General features: G+C 41.6%; 1 protein-coding gene across 3 annotated transcripts in view; it reads right to left on the bottom strand.

Moving 5' to 3' along the window:
• LOC140453655 (uncharacterized) overlaps window positions 1–23,447 on the bottom strand; it is a 76,710-nt gene that overhangs the window by 42,037 nt on the left and 11,226 nt on the right. For all 3 annotated transcript variants that reach the window (XM_072548539.1, XM_072548540.1, XM_072548541.1), the window contains exons 4-6: window positions 14,557–14,647; window positions 12,042–12,217; window positions 4,172–4,346 (exon numbers count right to left, since the gene is read on the bottom strand). In XM_072548539.1, the coding sequence (XP_072404640.1) occupies window positions 4,172–4,346; window positions 12,042–12,217; window positions 14,557–14,647 (442 nt within the window). The remainder of the gene's footprint in view (window positions 1–4,171; window positions 4,347–12,041; window positions 12,218–14,556; window positions 14,648–23,447) is intronic.

The raw sequence follows: 23,447 nt of genomic DNA, 5'->3' as shown, positions 1-23,447 counted from the left end.
GGTCTGGGTGGGTTACTCTTCGAAGGGTTGTTGTGGACTGCTTGGGCCAAATGGCCTGTTTCTGCACTGGAGGGATTCAATGAATATATTCTGCCGTAAGCTCAATATGAAACTGGATCATACTCTGACTCTAAATATAGAGGCTCAACAAAAATCAATCAGTGACTGTTAATGAATCAATGTATTCATTACTGAGATCTCAAAGGATAGATTGCTGTCTCCTTCCCAAACAACCTGAGGTAACACTATCAAACTTTAACATACATTTACTACACCATTGTAGCAGTGCACAGTCTAGCCTGGGCCAGAGCAGGCATGAATAAATGGGGCTTATTTTTAAGGTAGGAGGAGAAAGGTTTAGAAAAGACATGAGAGGCAACTATTTTGCACAGAATGGTTCATGTGTGGAATAAGCTGCCAAAGGAAGTTGTGGATACAGGTACAGCTACAACATTTAGAAGACATTTAGATAACTTCCAGAATAGGAAAGGCTTGAAGGGATTTGGGACAAACACAGGTGTGGACTAGTTTAGTTTGGGATTGTGGACTGGTTGGACCGCTGGGTCTGTTTCCATGCTGTATAACTCTATGACTTTATAGGCACAGCATTGATTCTCTCTTCCAGTTTTGTGTCTCGGTTTCTAGACTGTTATTTTAGATCTTCCAAAGAGAGAGATTATTGAGTGACGCATAGAGATGTGTTGATCAAATGTTTGCTTTGGATCACGCTAATATTTTCCAGAATGCTACATTTGTATAAGAGCTCACTGACAATTGACATGGCAAATTCCAATAAAATTACTTTCACAATAACATAGGTCTCAGGAGCAGAAGTAGGCCATTCAGCCTGAAATCACTCCTCGAACGCCGATATCTTGTCACCAATCCCCCTTTGTTTATACGCGCGTAGTATATAATACTTACCCAGCTAGCTCAGAGCCAGCTCCTCGAGTGAACAGAACCCCTGAAACTCCTGTTTATATCTGTCAGCTAAGGCTCCCTGTTTGGAACAGGCTAACAGCCCCAATCAGGGAACTCATAATCTATGAGATCCACCTGACTGGCCTCGTTCCCATCAGTACATCCTCCTCTCCTGGAATGTAGGCCTATTCTTTTTCTTGAAGCTTCTACTGGGGCATTGTCTGGTTCCTCTGACTCTGCCTCAGATTCTGGCAGTCTGTCCTAGACCGTAGGCCGCCCCTTGCGCCTGGAGCGTCTCAGCTGAAATTCTTCTTCCTCAGGTGGTAACAGTATCGGGCTGCGACATCTGCCGTGTCCCTCTTGACCTCAGAGGTATCTCCGACACTAGGCAGAGAGGGAAAACCCTCAGGTTCTGACAGCTTTGCCAGATGTTCTGAGGAACCAGATATGTTTTTGCTCCCTGCCCCGTTTGCAAGGCTGCAGCTTTCATGTGGTCCACATGCTTGTTCAGGACTGCCTCACTGGCCCAAACTTTGCACATCACGGGACCTGACCTCGCTTCAACCATAGCCTCATGCAGAGCCATTCCCGTGGTTTTGACAGCAGACTTTTTCCCATGAAGTAAAGCACCTGTCTTGCTTAGAGGAGCCTTGTGTCCGGTATTGGAATTCCCCATGCCATTTCATCCTCCCTCCCAGATCCAGGATGATCAGACTTACGCTGGTGTAGAGTCTTCTCTCCATTAGCAACTCTGCTGGAGATGTCCCTCGAGTTGCATGAGCAGTGGTCCTGTAATCAAACAGGAACTGGGATCGTTCGGTATCGAGTGAAGCTGTAGGCTATTTCTTTAAGCCTACCTTCAAAGTTTGGATTGTTCTGTCTGCCAGACCATTGGATGATGGACGGTCTGGAGCTGTCCTTCCATGCAAAATGACATTTGACTTTTGGAAACACACAAATGCTCTGCTGGTTAATGATAGCCACCTTTGCGAATCCGTGAATTGCAAAAGATGCAAAGAAAAAGGCTTTTCAATCATCGACCTTGTGTTTGACAAATTAACTCTATGCATGAGCAACCATTTCGAATGGGTATCCCCAATGACTAAAATCATAGAGTCAATGAGAGGACTGGCATAGTCAACGTGTGACCAAGTACAGGGTTTACCCAGCCATTCCCATGAATGCGAGGCAGTAATGTGTCCTTATTGATATTCTGGGCACTGCCCAACCAATGTGGCAATGTTGGCACCAGACATAACTTCTTGCCAATGTCTTCATTTTGGAAACATCTGGATGACCTTGGTAGATTTCAGCCACTATTTGGTGGTGATGTTTGCTCGGGACAATCGTTCTTGCTCCCCATAATAAAATGCCATTCTCTTTTGTGATCTGGTTTCCTTGAGTCCAGAGAGATTTCAATTCTGGTTGTGATGGCCCTTTTTGCTTGTCCCATCACCACCAGCTGTTTTAGTTTTGCCAGGACTGAATCATTGTGTGTCCACAGTCTAATATTGTCAACAGTGACTGGGTGTCCAGAAAGTTTAATACCAGAAATGACTGCTCTAGCGATGACACCACCGATCATGGATCTTCCAGGGAGAAGCGGCTCAAAGCATTGCCATTTTCTAATGATAAAGCCCGTTGTCATACGCGTTTGAAGTCCAATTCAGCTTCAGCTATTAGACACATTTGCATGGTCACATCATTAATCCCAGCATCCCACACTCGTCACCACTGAAGTAACTCCACAAAAGCCAGTATCCTTTCACCAAGCCACCCTTGACTTACATGTGCACAGTATACGACACTGACTCAGCTAGGTCAGAGCTGACCCTAGAGTGAACAGAACCCCTGATGTGCCCATTCTTATTTGTCAGCTGGGGCTCCCTGATTGGACAAGGTTAACAGCCCCAGTCAGGGAACTCATATTCTATGAGATCCTCCTGACTGACATTGTTCCAATCTCTGTACAGCCATTTGAGCCTGTTCCACCATTTCATTAAGACCATGGGTGATCTGGTTATGGTCTCATCTCCTCTTTCCTCGCTGTGCTCCACACGCCTCACATATACGCCTTGCCAACTTGTCAGTCAAGCCTAAATAAATTCAATGATCCAGGTCCCACCACTTTCTAGGTAGGGAAGAGAATTGCACAGGCCAATGATAATCTTAGAGAAAACTATTTTCTCTCTCTTTGTCTTAAAAGGGCAAGCTCTTAATCTTAAACTATATCCCTTAGTTTTAGTCTCGCAAACAACAGAAAATATCCTCCAGGCGTCCAACCTTTTCAGTTCCCTTAAGATTTTCTATGTTTTCATAAGATCTCTCTCATTCTAAACTAGGCTCCAACAGAGACACACCTAACCTTTCAACATGTCTTCATAAGAGAAGCTCTTCATCTCAGAATGAGTTGTAGAAATCTTCTCTGAACTGCTTCTAGTGCATTCATATCTTTTTCAAATAATGAGACCAAAGCCGAACACAGTTTCTAATTCTATTTGCATTAAGTGCCAACATTCTATTTGACTTTCTAGTCAGTTGGTGCAACCACACACCAGCATTCTTTAACATATGTACTGGGACATCCAAATCCCTCTACATCTTCAAGTTCTTGAATCTTTCTTGAGCTATATGATGTACTACTCTTCTAATCTTATTGCCGTTGTGCACAAGTTCACATTTTCCCACATCTGCCAATTGTTCTCCCTGTCAGCAAACTTTTCTTTACCCCCTTTTGCTGATTTACTTTCCTACATATCTTGCTGTCATTAACACATTTAGCTACCATACCCTTTTATCCAAATTAGTATAGACCAACGATAATTGAGGACCCAGCAATAGTTCCTGTGGCACTCCACTTTACATACTGCCAAAGTGAAAAATTGTCCGCACTTTCTGCCTCTTGTTAGTTAAGTAATTCTTTATCCATGCTGATATGTTACCCCAACTCCATGTGTTATGTGTAATGTTCCTATCACACCTTACTGAATTGGAAATCCAAGTTTACCACAGCTACAGATTTCGCTTTAGCCACTTTGGTTATAACTTCCTCAAAGGACTTGAATAAATGAGTTAAACATGATTTCTTGTTCGAAACCAGATTGATTTGAATTTTATTTTGTCATAATATCCTGCTGGTCAGGAGCCAGTGCCAGAACCATCTTCCCTAAAACTTGATGACTTCAAAGTCAATAACAAAGAAAAATAATAAAGAATAATAATGTACATTTGAAAATTATTCATGAAGTACCTGTCTGAGTAACCTGTTCATTGCAGCCATGATCCACTCCGTTCCTTATTGCATGATCTTTCCTCTGTTGGCGTGTGACATGCTGAGACTGGATTGCTACTTTTGACATCTTGGGTTTCAATGTTTCATCCATCTCCTTACTCTCCACTGTTTGCTCACTGCAATCATTACACACCTGCAGAATTCAATGAGGAATAGCAGATTGTTCTGAGTTTTATTTTATCGTTTTCTTTGTTTTGCTTCCTAGTAATCAAGGATTCATAATCCACAAGATTTATTGGATTGCAATATCATGTCACTAGTACTGAATGCAGCAAGGTACAAATCAGTCAGCATTTGGAAGAGAAAAAGTAGTAAACGTTTCAGGTGAGAAGGTATGGCAAAGATTTTCACTGGAAGTGAAAAGTGAAGATCTTTTCCCTTTAAAATCTGACTGACTTAATGCTCAAACAACTTGATTTTAAATTAAGCTTTTCAGCATATTTTACTTACATTTTGAATGTAATGTTTTACTTTAAAGTCTGTCACACATCAGTGTGAAACTGGCTGCAGTGACAAAACCTTCACTGTAGGGTACCCACTACTCAAGTCAAGTGCAGCTGTGGTTGTGGGCAAATTGTAGAATATATCAGCCATACTCTATCCACAGCCTTTTGTTAGGTAAAGTAGCATGGGGTGTGTCACCAAGAAGGGAACTGAAATTAAGATGCATTCCAGCTCTGAGTGTCAGAATAGGCTCGGGGATTGAATGATCTACTCCTGTTCCAATCATTTTATGTACACTTCTTGTAACGTTTGTCACACCACACTAAGATGATAACACTTCTACTACTTTTAAAGGGGAGGTTTCCCTTATCGATATTATCACAAGATTAGTAATCCACGGGTTGCACAGTGGCTAGCTCTGCTGCCTCACAGCACCAAGGATCCGGGTTCGATTCCAGCCTCAGGCAACTGTGTGGAGTTTGCACATTCTCCTGGTATCTGTGTGGGTTTCCTCCCACAGTCCAAAGATGTGCAGGTCAGGAGAATTGACCCAGCTAAATTGCTCATAGTGATAGGTGCATTAGTCAGGGGGAAATGGGTCTGGGTGGGTTACTCTCGAGATGGTCAATGTGGGCTGTTGGGTCAAAGGGCCTGTTACCACACTGTTGGGAATCTAATCTAATTAAAAAACTCAGCTAATGTTTTATGGACCTTGGTTCAAATCCCCCCAACGCAAATGGTGGAATTTGAATTCAATAAGAAAAGAATTTGCAATTAAAAATCTACTGTTGATTATTGGGAAAAACTGATTCGTTAATGCCCTTCAGAGAAAGAAATCTGTCATCCTCACCTGGTCTGGCCTACATGTAACTCTAGACCACAACAATGTGGTTGACTCTCAATTACCCTTGGAAATGGCCTAGCAAGCCACCCAGTTCTACCAATTGCTACGAAGTCTCAAAGAAATGAAACTAGACAGATCACCTGGCCTTGATCTAGATACCAAAAAAGACAACATCAGAAATAGCCTTGTCGACCCTGCAAAGTCCTCCTTGCTGACATCTGCGGGCCGGTGCCAAAATTGGGTGAGCTGTCTCATAGGCTAGTCAAAAAATAGCCTGACATGGTCATACTCATGGAATCATGCCTCACAGACAATGTCCAGACACCACCATTACCATCCCTGGATATGTCCTTTCCCACCTGCAGGACAGACCCAGCAGAGATGGTAGCACAGTAGTATGCAGCCGAGAGGGACCTGAAATAGAAGTCCTCAACATTGACTCTGGACCCTGTGATGTCTCATGGTGTCAGGTTAAACATGGGTGAGGAAACTTCCTACTGATTACCATGTAATGTCCTCCATTAACTGATGAATCGATACTCCTCCATGTTGAAGAACACTTGGAGGAAGCACTAAGGATGGAAAGGGCACAAAATGTATCCTGGATGGGGCGTTTCATTGTCCACCACCAAGAGTAGCTCAACAGCAGTACTACTGAACGAGCTGGTCAGCCCTAAAGGACATAGCTGCCAGATGGCAGGTAGTGAGGGAACCAAAAAGAGGGGAAACATATATTTGAACTAATCCTTATCAATCTGCCGGCTGCAGGTCCATAGGTCCACAACAATATCAGTAAGACTGACCACCACACAGTCCTTGTAGAGATGAAGTCCTGCCTTCACATTGAGAATAACCTCCATCGTGTTGTGTGGCACTATGGCCATACTAAATGGGACAGACTTTGAACAGATCTAACAACTCAAGACTGGACATCCACGAGGTGCTATGGGCCATCAACAGCAGCAGGATTGTACTCCAGTATAATCGGTCGCCTCACGGTCCAGCATAACCCCCAGTCAACCATTACCATCAAGCCAGGAAATCAACCCTCGTTCAATGGAGAGTGCAGGAGGCTATGCCAAGAGCAGCACTGGACATACCTAAAGATGGTGTATCACCCTGATGAAGCTACCAAACAGGACTACTTGCATGCTAAACATCATAAGCAGCAAGTAATTGACAGAGTTAAGTGATCCTATAACCAGTGGAGAGATAAGCTAGAGGAGGGTGGGGTGGGGAGAAAGTAGCATAGAGTACAATAGGTGAGTGGGGGAGGGGATGGGGGAAAAGATGATAGGCAGGTAGGACAAGCCATGGGGACAGTGCTGAGCTGGAAGTTTGGAACTGGGGTAAGGTGAGGGAAGGGGGAATGAGGAAACTGTTGAAGTCCACATTGATGCCCTGGGGTTGAAGTGTTCCGAGGCGGAAGATGAGGCGTTCTTCCTCCAGGCGTCTGGTGGTGAGGGAGCGGCGGTGAAGGAGGCCCAGGACCTCCATGTCCTCGGCAGAGTGGGAGGTGGAGTTGAAATATTGGGCCACAGGGCGGTCGCACCAATCAACCACACTGCCCTGTGGCCCAACATTCCAACTCCCCCTCCCACTCTGCTGAGGACATGGAGGTCCTGGGCCTCCTTCACTGCCGCTCCCTCACCACTAGACGCCTGGAGGAAGAACGCCTCATTTTCCACCTCGGAACACTTCAACCCCAGGGCATCAATGTGGACTTCAACAGTTTCCTCATTTCCCCTTCCCCCACCTCACCCTAGTTCCAAACTTCCAGCTCAGCACTGTCCCCATTGACTTGTCCTACCTGCCTATCTTCTTTTCCACCTATCCACTCCACCCTCCCCCCGCCCCCGACCTATCACCTTCATCCCCTCCCCCACTCAGCTATTGTACTCTATGCTACTTTCTCCTCACCCCCACCCTCCTCTAGCTTATCTCTCCATGCTTGAGACTCTCTGCCTTTATTCCTGATGAAGGGCTTTTGCCTGAAACGTTGATTTTACTGCTCCTCGGATGCTGCCTGAACTGCTGTGCTCTTCCAGCACCACTAATCCAGAATCTGGCTTCCAGCATCTGCAGTCATTGTTTTTACCTACCTGATCCTATAACCAACAGATCGGATCTAAGCTTCGCAGTCCTACCACATCCTGTCACAAATGGTGTTGGACAATTAAACAACTCACTGGAGGAGGAGGCTCCACAGTGATGGAAGAGCTCAGCACAACAGTGCCAATGATAAGGTTGAAGCATTTGCAGTAAGCTTCAGCCAGAAATGTCATTTCAGCTCCCTCCAGCAGTGCCCACCATTACAGGTACCAGTCTTCAACCAATTCAATTCACTCCACAGGACATCAGAAACAATTGTAAGCACCGAATACTGCAAAGGCTATGGGGCCTGACAACATTCCAGCTATTGTACTGAAGACATGTGCTCCAGAGCTTGTCGCTCCCCTAGCCAAGCTGTTCCAGTACAGTCACAACACTGGTATCTACATGCCAATGTGAAAAATTGCCCTGGTATATCCTGTACATAAAAAGCAGGACAAATCCAACCTGGCCAATTACCACCCCATCAGCCTCCTCTCGATCAGCAGTAAAATGATGTAAAGCGTCATCAATAGTGCTATCAAGAGCACCTGCTCAGCAATAATCTGCCCAGTTTAGGTTCTGCCAGGGCCACTCAGCTGCTGACCTCATACAGCCTTGATTCAATCATGAAGAAAAGAGCTGAATTCCAAAGGTGAGGTGACAATGACATCCCTTAACATCAAGGCTGCACTTGACCAAGTGTGGCATCATGGAGCTCCAGCAAAACAGAAATCAATGGATATCAGGGCCAACTTTCCAATGGTTGGAGTCAGAGGAGGATGATCATGATTATTGGAGGTCAATCATCTCAGCTCCAGGACATCTCTGCAGGATTTTCTCAGAGTAGTGTCCTGGGCACAACCATCTTCAGCTGCTTTGTCAATGGCCTTCCCTCCAACATAAGATCATAAGTGGGAATATTCGGTAATGATTGCATAATGTTCAGCAATATTCGCAATTCCTCAGACACTGAAGCTCATGTTCAAATGAAGTGAGATTTGGACAATATCCAAGCTTGAGCTGACAAATGGCAAGTAACATTTGCACCACACAAGTGCCAGGCTTGAGCATCACCAATAAGAGACAATCTAACCACTGCCCCTTGGTGGTGTTACCATCACTGAATCCCCAACTACCAATATCTTGTGAGTTACCATTGACCTAGAAACTCAACTGGACTCACCACATAAACACAGCGGCTATAAGAGCAGTTCAGAGGTGATAAATACCGCGACAAGTAATTCACCTCCTGACCCACTCTAGCCTGTCCACCACTGACAAGTCAGGAGTGTGATGAAATACTCCACACTTGCCTGGATGAGTGCAGCCCCAACAACATGGAAGACGCCTTGACACCATCCAGAACAAAGTAGCCCACTCAATTGGCACCACTGACACTCAGTAGCAGCAGTGTTTATGATCTACTGGATGGACTGCAGAAATTCACCAAAGATTCTTATATACAACCTTCCAAACCCACAACCACATCTATCTAGAAGGACAAGGGCAGCAGATAGGTGGGAACACCACCACCTTCAAGTTCCCCTCTAAGTCACTCACCATCCTGATTTGGAAATATATTACCATTCCTTCACTGTCGCTGGGTAAAAATCTTGGAATTCTCTCCCTAAGGATATTATGGGTCAACCCATAGCAATGGGCTGCAGCAGTTTAAGAAGGCAGCTCACCACCCCCTTCTCAAGAGCAAGTAGGGATGGGCAATAAATGCTAGCCAGCCAGCGATGCCCACATCTCGCAAATGAATAAGAAAAAAGCAATTCTCTAATTCACCATGCACAAGAGATTTACTATTAATATAAAAAATGTGATTGAAAGCTTTCAAGTAAGTTCAAGACTTTACTAGTATTAACTCTTATTTTCTTACTGTTGAATATTCATTCAGAGCAAAATACTCCCAAATGCACAAAGGCCAGAATACACCAGAAGTAGGAGACTGGGGAGAGGAGTGTTAGAGGTGAAGTAAAATGAAGAGGGTTGGGGGAGGGGGATGGGACCTGTGTCAGAATGGCTTAGTAACCATGCCCTGGATGGCCAAGGCATTTCATCTACAGTGGGATAAGCCAATTCGAAATGAGTTGCTATCACAAAGAGGTGGAAAGCAAACTTAAGCATTCAAATACCCCATTGGACCATTTTACCGCCCCTCTCAGCATTTTGCCAATAACTCAGCACTGGATGGGGAAGTTTCCATTTAAATGCGGGCAGCTGGGATGGGTGAGGAAAAGCACTCAAGGAGTGGACACTGTACAGAGTGATGAACTTGGAGAGGATTTCCCTCTGTGAATATAATTTGTGTATTTTAAGAAACATCTTTTCGGCCTATCTGGTGCAAACTACCAGGCACCTGCCTTTCTCAGACATAGCCACTGTTCCTGGTGATGCCGCTGAACTGATGGCATTCTGATCAGGCTGGCAGCTATGTCACGTGGGTATGGGGAGGAGCTCACCAATGACCTACTCATTGTGAAAGTAAGAGGGCAATCCCATTGGCCAGCTGTGGACACTGCCAATGCACTGTTCTTTCCAAGATGCCAACCTTTTTAAGAAAACGCTGCCCTCTGTAACGGCATTTTGTAATATCCTTGGTTTTGTTATGGCACTAAGCAATCCTTATCAAGTCTTCTGAGGTCAGGAAAGGATTAATTATATTTAAGAAACAGTATACTATAGCTTTACCCTGCCATGAAACTTCATAAAGATCATGTGACATTATAATACTTCTTTTGATAATGTATTATATAACCCTGTCGTTCAGTCAGACTTAACCTCTTATGCTACACTCCACGCCTCCCCCCCTCCCCCAAGTCTCTGATTTTATTCATTATATTATATGTTCTACAAGGTAATGGTTCTGAAGCAATTAACATTGGACACTGCAGTAGGCTCTACTGAGGAGAAAGTGAGGACTGCAGATGCTGGAGATGAGAGTCCAAATGTGTGGTGCCAGAAAGCACAATCGGTCAGGTAGCATCCAAGTAGCAGGAGGGTCAACGTTTTGAGCATAACCCCTTTATCAGGAATTCCTTTTTCCTCATCAGGAACACTTTTTGACTCCACTCACTCTGATGAGATTACACTGGCCCGGGTGGGCTATCACACAGATCTATATCTATAGCTCTCCTTATAATCTTAGTAACAATGGCAAAACCTTTGTAAGTGCCTGAATAATGAGGGCAAAGGCGAGAAAGTCACGAGAGGTGGTGAGTGAGGAGCTTCTGAATGTCAAAAGTAAAAATTCCATTCTGCAACCAAGTATTGAACGGCGAATTAAGATTCTCACTGGCGAGCAGTGAGAGGTCTATTTTCATGCATGAGCAACCATTAACATCCTGATTATAACTATCCTGCCCCATCAATATGCAGCTTTCAATACTTCCACATGATAGGTAGAATCTGGAGGGCATCAAAATCCAATGCAGAAGTCAGAGCAGTAACTATGTGACTCCAGCTTATTGCTTGTCCTCCAGACCTCCATCAGTCACCAATATCTCAAAGTATGCTCCAGTTACCTAATTCCTTTTACTTGACGTACCAAGGCCAATTGACAGGAATCGTGCAAGGCAGCTGTGGCCTGACAGCACCTTGACTGGGGGTACAGATGCCAGGAATGCTGGGAAGTCCCAGCAGTGGCTAATACTTATGTCTGTGGTAGGAAAATACTATTGTGGGGCACCATAACAATGTGGTGCATAGGTAATAAAGCAAGGTTGGGAAGGTAGCGTAAGAAAGCCCGCAAAGGCTTAAAGAGAGAAACCACCATGAAACTTTCCCAATGCCTAATGAACCAGTTATTGGTGCAAGATAAACTATGTCTTATTCAGTGAAGATCTTCTTCTTGTTAAGACACAATAGTTGCTATTTGTCTGCCACTGTACATTATTAAGAACTTTGAACCAGTGGAAAGATGATTAGTTATAGAGCCATAGAGTTATACAGCTCGAAACCAGACCCTTTGGTCTAACCAGTCCATGCCAACCATCATGTGATAACATCTTTTTATCCACAAACACCACATTACAGATTTGAGATTTGTGTGTGTGGGTGAATCTGTATGATTGCTTGTGACTTGTGTGTGCTTGAGTGTTTCCATGTGTTTATCTGAGTGGATATATGTGTGAATAAATGTGGATATCGGCGTGGTGGTGTGTGTGCATATGTTGAGAGAAGAATGTATGTGGAGATGGAAGGGAAGCATTGCTAGTTTGTTAGTTCAGAATATGATAGAAGTTCACTGTAACATATTTATATGTGCCTGACTGAATCTACTATGCCTGTGTTTTATGGATTATCACTGGTTATAACTTTCAATTGATAAACTTGAATGTTTAAGTGTGAAGATGGCATTGTCATGGATGCATTGAATGAAAGTTTAAAGAATAGGAATACTGGATTCTAAAGCTGAAAAGGGAGAAATAGTTTGATTACCTGCTCTTTGGTGTCACTCCATTCGGCCAATAAGTAGTGCTGTCTGTATTCCCACTCCATTTGCAGTTTGGCCAGTCCTGATCTAATACATTCAATGTCATTTTCAATTCTTATAATTCTCTTCCTCGACTCTTTACTTTCCTCTTGCAAGCTAATGAACTTTTGAATCACCCCATCTGCAGAAACATTAAATCAAACATAAGTGAATGAAGGAGACTGGTAAAAAAAAACTTAGCATTGGTTATGGTAGCTGTTGATTACAATATTGGACTGGTAGTATCAGAGAGTCATACAGCATGGTAACAGACCTCAAAGGCTTGGAGTTAGAAGCAGAAAAAGCTGGAAAAATGGAGAAGGTTAGATAGCAGCTGTAGAGAGAGAAACAAGATGAATGTTTCAAGGCCCCTCAGTTATGATGCAGGGTACAATACTCTTAAGTATTTACTGTTTCTCTCTCCACAGATCTGTCTGACCTACTGAGCACTTTCAACACTTTTAGCTTTTATTTCAAATTTCAAACATTTGCTGTATTTTGCTTTTCGAATGAAATGGTCCTTAATAACAATTCCATCACAAGAGCCACAGAATTTAAAGTAAATGAGTAAAGTAAATCAGAAAACTATCAAATTTTCAAAAAAAACCTCACTCATTCTGTTTTTGGGGTTGAAATCTGCTGTCCTTAACTGACCTGATCGACATATGACTCTAGTTGGTGGCTCTTAGTTGACCTCTGAAGTGGCCTAGCAAGCAAATAATTCAATTTTATTCAAGGAAGTGCCTCAGCTCCACCTTCTCAAGCACAATAAATGGTGGCTTTGCTAGCAACACCTTCATCCCATGAATGAATATGGAAGACACAACATTGGCCTTGATTAAGAAATACTGCATGAAGCTCATTTTACCAACAATGTATTTCCATTAAAATTTGCTTGAAATTATTTGTGCAGAATTTACTGGCTTTGGACCGGTCACCCTTAGAACCTTTAGGTTGGTTTGGCCAAAGAATGTTGTGACCTCAGTACCTGGTTAATTCTTGCAACGTCCATGAATTTTATTCATCATATCTGAATGACTTGATCCAAGCAGAAAATTACAGGATTAAATTCCACTTCAGAAACGGAAGCTTGCTACAGAGGGAGCACTGCACAGCCAGAGGTGCGATCTTACTGTTAAGATTTTTAACCAAGATCCTATCCATCTGTTAGAGTGGATTTTAAGGACCCTAGGTTACTCCTTCCAATGCTGGATTAGTGGTGCTGGAAGAGCACAGCAGTTCAGGCAGCATCCAACGAGCAGCGAAATCGATGTTTCGGGCAAAAGCCCTTCATCAGGAATCTTTCACTGCTCGTTGGATGCTGCCTGAACTGCTGTGCTCTTCCAGCACCACTAATCCAGTATTTGGTTCTCAGCATCTGCAGTCATTGTTTTTACCTTTTACTCCTTCCAATGGCCAAGCCAACTTCAACTAAAAAGCACTAAAAACCAATTGTTATCCGTGGAAGCTTCCAGTGTACAATCTGGTGGTCCTGTTTTCTCCTTTACAACAGCAAGTTAATCTAAAACATTCTGCATTAGCTGTGAAGCACTTTGGGACATCTGTAGAATGTGAAAAATGCTTTCAGTATGCAAGCTGCTTTTCTCTTTCAATTGACTTTACAGGAAATGTGACCAGTTAACAAGAGTTCTTTGCTTGTGAATTTGAGGTTTAATATGTTGTCCAAGCATGTCTATTGCATCACTAACTCATACCAAGTCTGAATATGATGGTGACAGATATGAGACTTTCCCACTTCTCAGAATAAAGTATGTGAAAAAAAGTGTAAATTCTTTTTTGAAGTAACAGTATTCAAGGATTGAAAATGATTAAAGCTTAACATTGCATTGTCACAGTGCAATCATGCCAAAGCATCAAACAGAAGCTGCATACAAACCTTAAAGGAAGTGAGGGATTAATTGGCAACATGGCTTTGTATATATGAGCAGAATATATAACTAGTGTTCAGTAGGTCAGGCAGCAGTTTTCACTTTGTTCTTTCCTCCACAGATGCTATGTGACTTCTTAAATATTTCCAGCTCCTTCTTTTTATATTTCAGACTGCAAGGATCTGCAATATTTTGCTTTTATACACGTGAAAGCTTTGAAATCTTGACTTTTAGTAAGTCACTGAACTTGTCCTTTCAGAGGTTATATTCAAAAAGATGTGGGCCAAAAGAAGTTCCAATTCTGTGGCTCTTGCTCACTTCGAGGATATTCAATGCAGTATCTTCTACGTTGTCTTTAGATGTTGCTTTTAACAATCATTAATTAAAATATTACAGCTTAATGGGATCAACTGACAATGGCTCCACGTTTCTTAACTCTGAACGTGAGAATCTGATTATTTTGCAATGAAATCTAATGTGACCAAATTTCTACAAACGCAGAAATGTTGTTGTCTCAAAAAGCCTAATGTTGATTTTGCTAATGGGGGAATATTGGTATCTTTTAGTAATTTTCTCATTTAAAAAAACAGACCTGTCTGCTTTTGCTGTGATTCCAAAGTGAGTGTGAGATCTTCATGCAGTTGTCTTGTTGCTGCACTTGGAGCTGGGCCTTTAAACTCAACCTTTAAAGCAAAGCATTTGATGAGTTGTTAAGAATGTAAACAATGGGTTTCACTTTTCACCAACATGCGCCAACAATCAATGAACTCTGTCCATTAGAATACAGCCTGATAAGAGATGGGAAATATTTATATATATTTAAAACTGAGTTCAGAAATAATTAATGTTAAATTCACATTTATTATCAATTTCTGCTCTTTACGATATAACTTATGCACATGTTCAGAAGTATGGTAAACCAAGTCCATAAAAGATGATCATTTCTTCATGAAAATCTAAACTTATCCAATTTACTTTCGAGTCAATATTACATGAGAGCACAGATTGGTTTCAGTTTGTAATGAGAATTGTGTGTGAGGTTACTTGAAACCAGTTAATGCAGAAATATCGTTGTGTGGGGCAAAACAAAACATAACCCATGATAACTGTCAGGAGATATTATAAATGTATAGCTCTATTTGCACAATGTGAAGGGTATTTGAAGCCTCTGTATCTAAAATGATAATGGTTAAAATTATATGTGTTCGACTTCTTCAATAGGATAACTTGTACATTAAACAGATCTAACTGTGCAAATGTTTACCCTCCAATTCAACATGGCTATGATTATCTTAACCTCCATGAGTGAATGTAGGCAAGGGGATATTTTCTGTCCTACTAATTTGACGGGAGATGTGATGAGAATATAACAAAACTTCCAGTATTATTGGCTCTGTAAAGTTGCACATTCAGTTCTCAAGGTGTGCTCAAGGGAAATTAGGTCCACAACTTGTAGAAAGCTAAATAAATTTAAAAGACCTGAAATTAAATAATCCATTTCTTTGTCTTCCAATCAGCTCACACTAAACTCAACACGCTGCACATGTGTCAAGCAGGTATTTACAATTTCAGCATGACCAATTTCACTCTGAGTTTTTACATTGACTTTCAATAAAAAAATCATCACCATGCTTAGTCTATTTCTAATTAGTGCAATCCATTGTGCAATGTAATAGCGTCTTCTCATCAAAATGGCACAAACGTAATCACCAATGAGTTTGCTTCTATTCTTTTAGATTTCCTTAAGTTAAGCAGTATGATCATTCCTGTTCAAATTATTTGAAGAAGTCATAATGGGAACTATTGAAAGAACTTCATTTTATCTTTCTTGGTGGCCATTTTGAGCTGTCTCTGAACACAGAGAGATGTACCTGCCTGGAATTTAGGAAAATAAGTTTTCAAAGGGCAATAAACATTTAGAATAAAATTTTTGCAAGCATGGTATTACAACTCAAGGCAGTGGAGCATTTGGAATCCAATAGTACTAGACTAACAAGTTGCAACCAGGGACAGGTCACCAAAGATTCTTGTCTTCCACTCATCAAGACAAATTTTAGAATTCCAAATTTTATGAAGAAATCACAACAACCTATATTACAGGAGAAGATGGTTTTGATCCGTTAGCAGGTTGACTCAGATTGCCGAAGGCAATTCCATGGAGAAACCAGTGGGGAGCCCTAGGTTCCTCACACTTCTGGGTAATTCAAAATAAAAGGTACAAGGATTGGCTATATTCCTTTTGATGGCAGAGAAAGGAAGAATGCATGTCACTTGTTGCATGCATAAATGAGTGACATTATGAGCTTAAGTCTTTGTCTTAAATTGATTGTTAATGTAGCCAGTGATCCATTAAGGATTATTCAGCAAGTACAGTGTTAAGTGAGCACTATTTTCCATGAATACCATACAATTGATGTATGATTTTCAATATTAGTATGATGCCAATTGCATGGGAGATCTGTCCCAATGATTGGCTGAATTAATCAAATGACACAGTTGTAACAGGCAAAGTATAAACCGTATACAACCAGCCCATGCTTGCAAACTCCAATACAAGTGGTCACAGAGTTGGGACTGTGTGTTTTGGCAGCATTTGTTGAATAATTTTGAAGGTTATAACAGCTACAATAGCTAATTTTAAGGTAAGATAATCAATTTAAGATATTCAGTGAAGCTCATAATGTGGCTTCGTTACATTTGCTAGAAGTCATCTACATTCACATACCAGAACCTAGTCTCTACAAACAGAAGAACACATGGAGGCTTTTTTGCATTTTGAGCTATTTTGAAGCCCATTGTTGTCTTCTTAGCAATGCTTTGAACAATCACTGTCAACTTACCAATCAGTCAGCACCGTTTTTCTCCTGTTGTATAAATTGTTGTAATCATTTGAAATTTGACATTCTTGTACTTGTTCTGATGGCAATATGTCTCTCTTTTCAGGAATATTCATGTTATGTATTACCAAGCACCTGCGAGGAACAGGCTTTGATGGGATCAATAATCATTGCTCTTCAACAGGCAATTCCTGTGGTGAACACTGATGCCGCTATTACATCATTAAACTCAGGGGCTAAGGTTCAGAGTCGGAAAGAAGGATTGAGCTGAATTACCTGTTTTTGGCCAACTGTAACACAAAAGGACAAACAGACATTTTCTGACCCAAAGAGAGTCATAGAGTCATAGAGACGTACAGCACGGGAACAGATCCTTCGGTCCAACCTGTCCATGCCATGAAATCTAATCTTGCTAACCAGTCTCCCATGAGAAACTTCGTCGAACACCTTGCTGAAATCCATAAAGTCCATAAAGATCATGTCTACCCCTCTGCCCTCGTCAACCCCCTTTGTTACTTCTTCAAAAAACTCAATCAAGTTCATGAGACACGAATTCCCATGCACATGCTGACTATCCCTAATCAATCCTTACCGTTCCAAATTCATGTAAATCCTGTCCCCAGGATTCCCTCCAACAAGTTGCCCACCATTGATGTCAGGCTCACCGGCCTGTAGTCCCCTGGCCTTTCCTTACCACCTTTCTTACATAGTGGCACCACATTAGCCAACCTCCAGTCTTCTGGCACCTCAACTGTGACTATCGATGATACAAATATCTCAGCAAAGCGCCCAGCAATCATTTCCGAGCTTCCCAGAATTCTATACCTGATCAAGTCCTGGGCATACATCCATTTTTATGCATTTCAAGACATCCAGCACCTCCTCCTCAGTCATATGGACATTTTTCAAGACGTCAACATCTATTCCCCCACATTCCATGTCTTCCATTTCCTTCTCTACAGTAAACATTGATGCAAAATATCTCCCCACCTCCTGCAGCTCCACACAAAGGCTGCCTTGCTGATCTTTGAGGGGCCCTAGTCACTCCATCGTTACCCTTTTGTCCTTAATGTATTTGTAAAACCCCTTTGGATTCTCCTTAACTCTATTTGCCAAAGCTATCTCATGTCCTCTTTTGTCCTCTGATTTCCTTCTTAAGTATATTCCTATTTTCTTTAAGGATTCATTCAATCTCTCCTGTCTATACCTGACATGTGCTTCCTTCTTTTTCTTAACCAAACCATCAATTTCTTGAGTCATCCAGCATTCTTGACACCTACCAGCCTTTCCTTTCACCCAAGCAGGAATATACTGTCTGTAGACTCTCGTTATCTCATTTCTGAAGGATTCCCATTTTCCAGCCATCCCTTTACCCTGCAAACATCTGCCCACAATCAGCTTTTGAAAGTTCTTGCCTAATACCGTCAAAGTAGTCTTCCTCCAATTTAGAACTTCAACTTTTAGATCTGGTCTATCCTTTTCCATCACTATTTTAAAACTAATAGAATTATGGTCACTGGCCCCAAAGTGCTCACCCACTGACACCTCTGTCCCCTGCCCTGCCTTATTTCCCATAAGTAGGTCAAATTTTGCACCTTCTCTACTAGGTACATCCACATACTGAATCAGAAAATTTTCGTGTACACACTTAACAAATTCCTCTCCATTTAAACCCTTAATGCTATGGCAGTCCCAGTCCATGTTTGGAAAGTTAAAATCCCCTACCATAATCACGCTATTATTCTTACAGATAACTGAAATCTCCTGACAAATTTGTTTCTCAATTTCCCGCTGACTATTAGGGAGTCTATAAGACAATCCCAATAAGGTGATCATCCCTTTCTTAATTCTCAGGTCCACCTAAAAAACTTTTTCGGATATATTCCCAGGAATATCCTCCCTAAGTACAGCTGTAATGCTATCCCTTATCAAAAATGCTACTTCCCCTCCTCTCTTGCCTCCCTTTCTATTCTTCGTGTAGCATTTGTATCCTGGAACATTAAGCTGCCGGTCCTGTCCATCCCTGAGCCATGTTGCTGTAATTGCTATGATACCCCAATCCCATGTCCCTAACCATACCCTGAGTTCATCTGCCTTCCCTGTTAGTCCTCTTGCATTGAAGTAAATGCAGTTTAATTGACCAGTGCTACCTTGTTCTCTGCTTTGTTTCTGCCTGCCCTGACTGTTTGACTCGCCCCTTTTCCCAACTGTACCAGTCTCAGATTGATCTCTTTCCTTACTATCTCCCTGGCTCACACCCCTCCACCTTACTAGTTTAAATCATTCTGAGCAAATCTCCCTACCAGTCTATTAGACCCCTTCCAATTCAGGTGCAATCGGTCCTTCTTGTACCCCTGAAGAGATTCCAATGATCCAAAAATGTGAATCCTTGTCCCCTGCGCCAGTTCCTCAGCAACACATTTACCTGCTCTATCCTCATATTCCTACCCTCACTAGCTTGTAGCACTTGGAGTAATCCAGATATTACTACCCTCGAGGACCTCCTTTTTAAATTCCTTTTTAAATTCCTGCCTAACGTTCTATATTCTCCCTTCAGAATCTTATCCTTTTCTCTTCCTATGTCATTAGTTCCAATGTCTCCTGCTGGCCCCTCTCCCCCCTGAGAACATTCTACACCCTGTCTGAGACACCCTTGGTCCTGGCACCACGGAGGCAACACACTATTCCACTCTGCTCAATACTGCAGACTCACAGCAAGGTTACACCTTAAAAACTAAGCACTTATCTGTTCCTGTGCTGTGAGCTCTCCCAAACATGTTCTTCCAAGGTCAGCTGTGAATTTCACTGTTTGTGCATTTTTCCTAGATGCACTCCGATATCCAGAGATACATGAACTCAAACAGTCAGTGAGTGTGCAGATCCACTGCTGTATCAGTTAGCAGGGTAGGTTTCTTTCTCTCTCTTCCTCACTGACCATGTGGTCACTGCCTTTTGTCTGTCTTCCTCTTTTTTAAAAGTGTCATTGTTTTGATCCTTTTCCCTTCAAAGTTCCAAAACAATGCAACAGCATATAAAACAGTGATTGCTGCTCCTGGAATTTGAGGAAATCACCTCCAGCACCTAAAATACCGCATAAAAGGAGCAGCTCTTATTTCCAGTCCTCCATCTTGAACTAATTCAGTGCACAGTCAATGTATTCTTACAAGAAGTACATTCTGTAATGAAACTTTCAATAACATTTCATGCTTGGTGCTGGAACATTTAATTTTTCAAATCATTAGATTAGATTACTTACAGTGTGGAAACAGGCCCTTCGGCCCAACAAGTCCACACCGCCCCGCCGAAGCGCAACCCACCCATACCCCTTCATCTACCCCTTACCTAACACTACGGGCAATTTTAGCATGGCCAATTCACCTGACCTACACATCTTTGGACTGTGGGAGGAAACCGGAGCACCCAGAGGAAACCCACGCAGACACGGGGAGAACGTGCAAACTCCACACAGTTAGTCGCCTGAGGCGTGAATTGAACCCGGGTCTCTGGCGCTGTGAGGCAGCAGTGCTAACCACTGTGCCACTGTGCTGCCCACAAATCATGTAATTCCATTTCAAATAAGTTTCATTCAAGTTACAGTTTGTTTCAATGAAAATATTTGATAGCTTGTAAACATTTTGACTAATAGTTTTACACAGGATGTAGGCCCTCAATGTAGAATGACAGAAGAGCACCAAATTGTGGCCATTCCCCATTATCATGCAGCAATAAATGTGCAACTTCAACACTGCTAACCCTACAATTGGGACTAAATAGCCTTGTACTGATTTGGATGATTCTGTTTATAAGGTATCACTTCCATAAATGTTCTGTGTTTAAAGAAAAGGGAGTTCTCAATTCACCTCCCAAACTGCAGCTATTCACTCATACTATCATTACATTAATGCAGCATCATTGGAAAAATCTGTTCCACTTAATGACTACTCTCCAAAGCTGATAGATATATTGCTAGACATTAGTTTCAACAAAGTAGCCCAAGGCTAGACCTGCTTTTGTTTGTTAAAAAAAATCAACATTTGAAGACTTCCTCATCATTTCAAAGTTATTAGGGCACGTTGCTTTGAGATTGAACATGAAGTAGATATATGGTATGTGAAACCAGATGTAAGACATGTGAAACTAGATGTATGACATGTGAAACCAGGTATATGGTATGTGAAACCAGGTGTATGGTATGTGAAACCAGATGTATGTCATGTGAATCCAGATGTATGACATGTGAAACCAGGTGTATGGTATGTGAAACCAGGTGTATGGTATGTGAAACCAGATGTATGACATGTGAAATCAGATGTTTCATATGTGAAACCAGCCTGATTACTTGAAAGGATGCCTGTGTTAGACCAGAGAGCAGAAATAACATTGTGCAGAAATATGCAACAGGGAGGTGTTTGTTACATTACTCTGAGATGAAAGTCATGATATTAAATGCCCTTTTATTTTATTAAACAAGGGGTGAATGATATAATCGAGTTTAAATTAAAATCAACTATAAACTTGTTCTATGCTTGTTCAGCTGACTGCATGTACTACAGCAGAAGTCAATTAAATTACCTATCGGACTTTTCAGAAATAAGTTCTTGTTTTTTTTGGCACTATTGGTTCTACTAATTGTATAGACAAGGTCTCTAACAGATTTAAAACGCCACCTCCCCCACCTACTGTCACAGAGTCATACAGTCATACAGTATGGCAACAGACCCTTCAGTTCAACTCGTCCATACCAACCAAGTTTCCCATGATTCTATAAACCTTTTCTATTCATATATCTGTCCAAATTTCTTCTAAATGTTGTAATTTTAACTGCATCTACCACTTTGGCAGTTTATTCCACATTCAAAAAGGTGATGGCCTAGTGGTATTACCCCTAGACTGTTAATCCAGAGACCCAGGTAATGTTCTGGGGACCTGGGTTAAAACCCCACCATGGCAGAAGATGGAATTGTAATTCAAAAAATACCTGGAATTAAGAATCTAATGACTACTACAAATCCATGGCCAGTTGTCAGGAAAAACCCATCTGGTTCACTAATGTCCTTTAGGGAAGGAAGTCTGCCATCCTTTCCAGGTCTGACTGCAGACCCGCAGCAATGTGGTTGACTCTCAACTGCCCTCTGGGCAATTCGAGATGGGCAATAAATGCTGGCCTAGCCAGCAAGGCCCTCATCCTGTGACAGAACAAAGGAAAAAAAAACTAGCTTCTGTTTGAAAAAGTTGCCCCTCGAATCCCTTTTAAACTTTCTCCTTTCACCTTAAAAATAAGCCCCCTTGTTTTGAACACCCTACTCTCGATAAAAAGGTCATTGCAGATCACCTGATCTATGCGCCTCATGATTTTATAAACCTCTGTAAGGTCATACCTCAACCTCCTAACTTCCAGTGAAACAGGTCCCAGCCTATCCAGCCTCTCCTTATTACTCAAACACTCCAGTCCTGGCATTAGCTTGGTAAGTCTTTTCTGAACTCTCTCCAGTTTTAAAATATCCTTTATATCAGAACTGTACACAGTACTCCAAAAGTGGCCTCACCAATGTCCTTTACAACCTCAACATGATGTTCCATGAGCAGAAGATTAGCATGCTAAACATTTTCTTAACCACCCTGTCTACCTGTGATGCAGGTATTTTGATTATTTGGAGCCATTTCCTCTTTCAACCAGTTCTTAGCAATTGCCAGAATTTAATCTTTACCCCTACAATCTGAAAGCTGCAAAATATCAGGAATCAGTTCTTGTAAGATTCAAGGACCCCAAAAATGGCACCATGACTACCAGACTAACTTTGTACAATGTTTCACACCATAATCAGAAATATAAAAAATATTAAACACAGAGCAGAAAATATGCAGGATATAGCAACTATTTACATATGGTTCAATTGAACTATGATGGACAAAATAATGTGACAAATCTCATGACTATAAATATTAAGGGTAAATATAATTAGCAAAGACCTGACAGAGTATGTGTTCTTAGAAAGTATTGTACATGGAGAATAATAGAGAAACTGGATTGGCAATTCTGCCTTTGTTCAACCTGTCATTCTGTTTCAGACTTGGGATGAATTGATTCAAATTGTTGATGTGATGCATGTCATAAAAGTCTGGCATGATGACTGATTGAATCACAGAGTTCAGAATTAATTACTTCAAACATAGAAATTAGAACAAAGAATCATACCATTCAAGTCAAGCTGTCTATACTGATGTTTACCTTCTGCATGAAGAAACACTTCCAATCACATTTACCTGGCCTATATCATCTTTTCCTTCAACAACCGTATAATCTCATTCAGACTGTGAACACAATTTCTGTCTCAACTATTAGCCCTGAAAGTGGTCCCCCAGTCTGACAATTCTCTATATAGTTAAAAAAATCTCTGTTCTTTGTTTTCAATATCCAACACTTAACCTTTATTGTTTTAAACAATTTATTGTGTTGTTTTGTAATAGTGCACTCTTTAAATTGTTAGGTCATCAGAGTCACCCATCCAGGAATATTTATCTTTGTGGCAAATACAAACAGTGACATATTTTACTCAGTGAACAGTGCTTTTCAATGTTAGTAGCTGTGTTTTTACCAAGCATTGAGAAAATGTGCAGGTCCTACACCTTATGAGAACACCTCTTC

Source organism: Chiloscyllium punctatum, chromosome 27, assembly GCF_047496795.1.
Source record: "Chiloscyllium punctatum isolate Juve2018m chromosome 27, sChiPun1.3, whole genome shotgun sequence".
NCBI classification, from domain to species: domain Eukaryota; kingdom Metazoa; phylum Chordata; class Chondrichthyes; order Orectolobiformes; family Hemiscylliidae; genus Chiloscyllium; species Chiloscyllium punctatum.
Note: the sequence above shows the minus strand (reverse complement) of the source record. Positions and strands in the feature narration are given on the sequence as shown.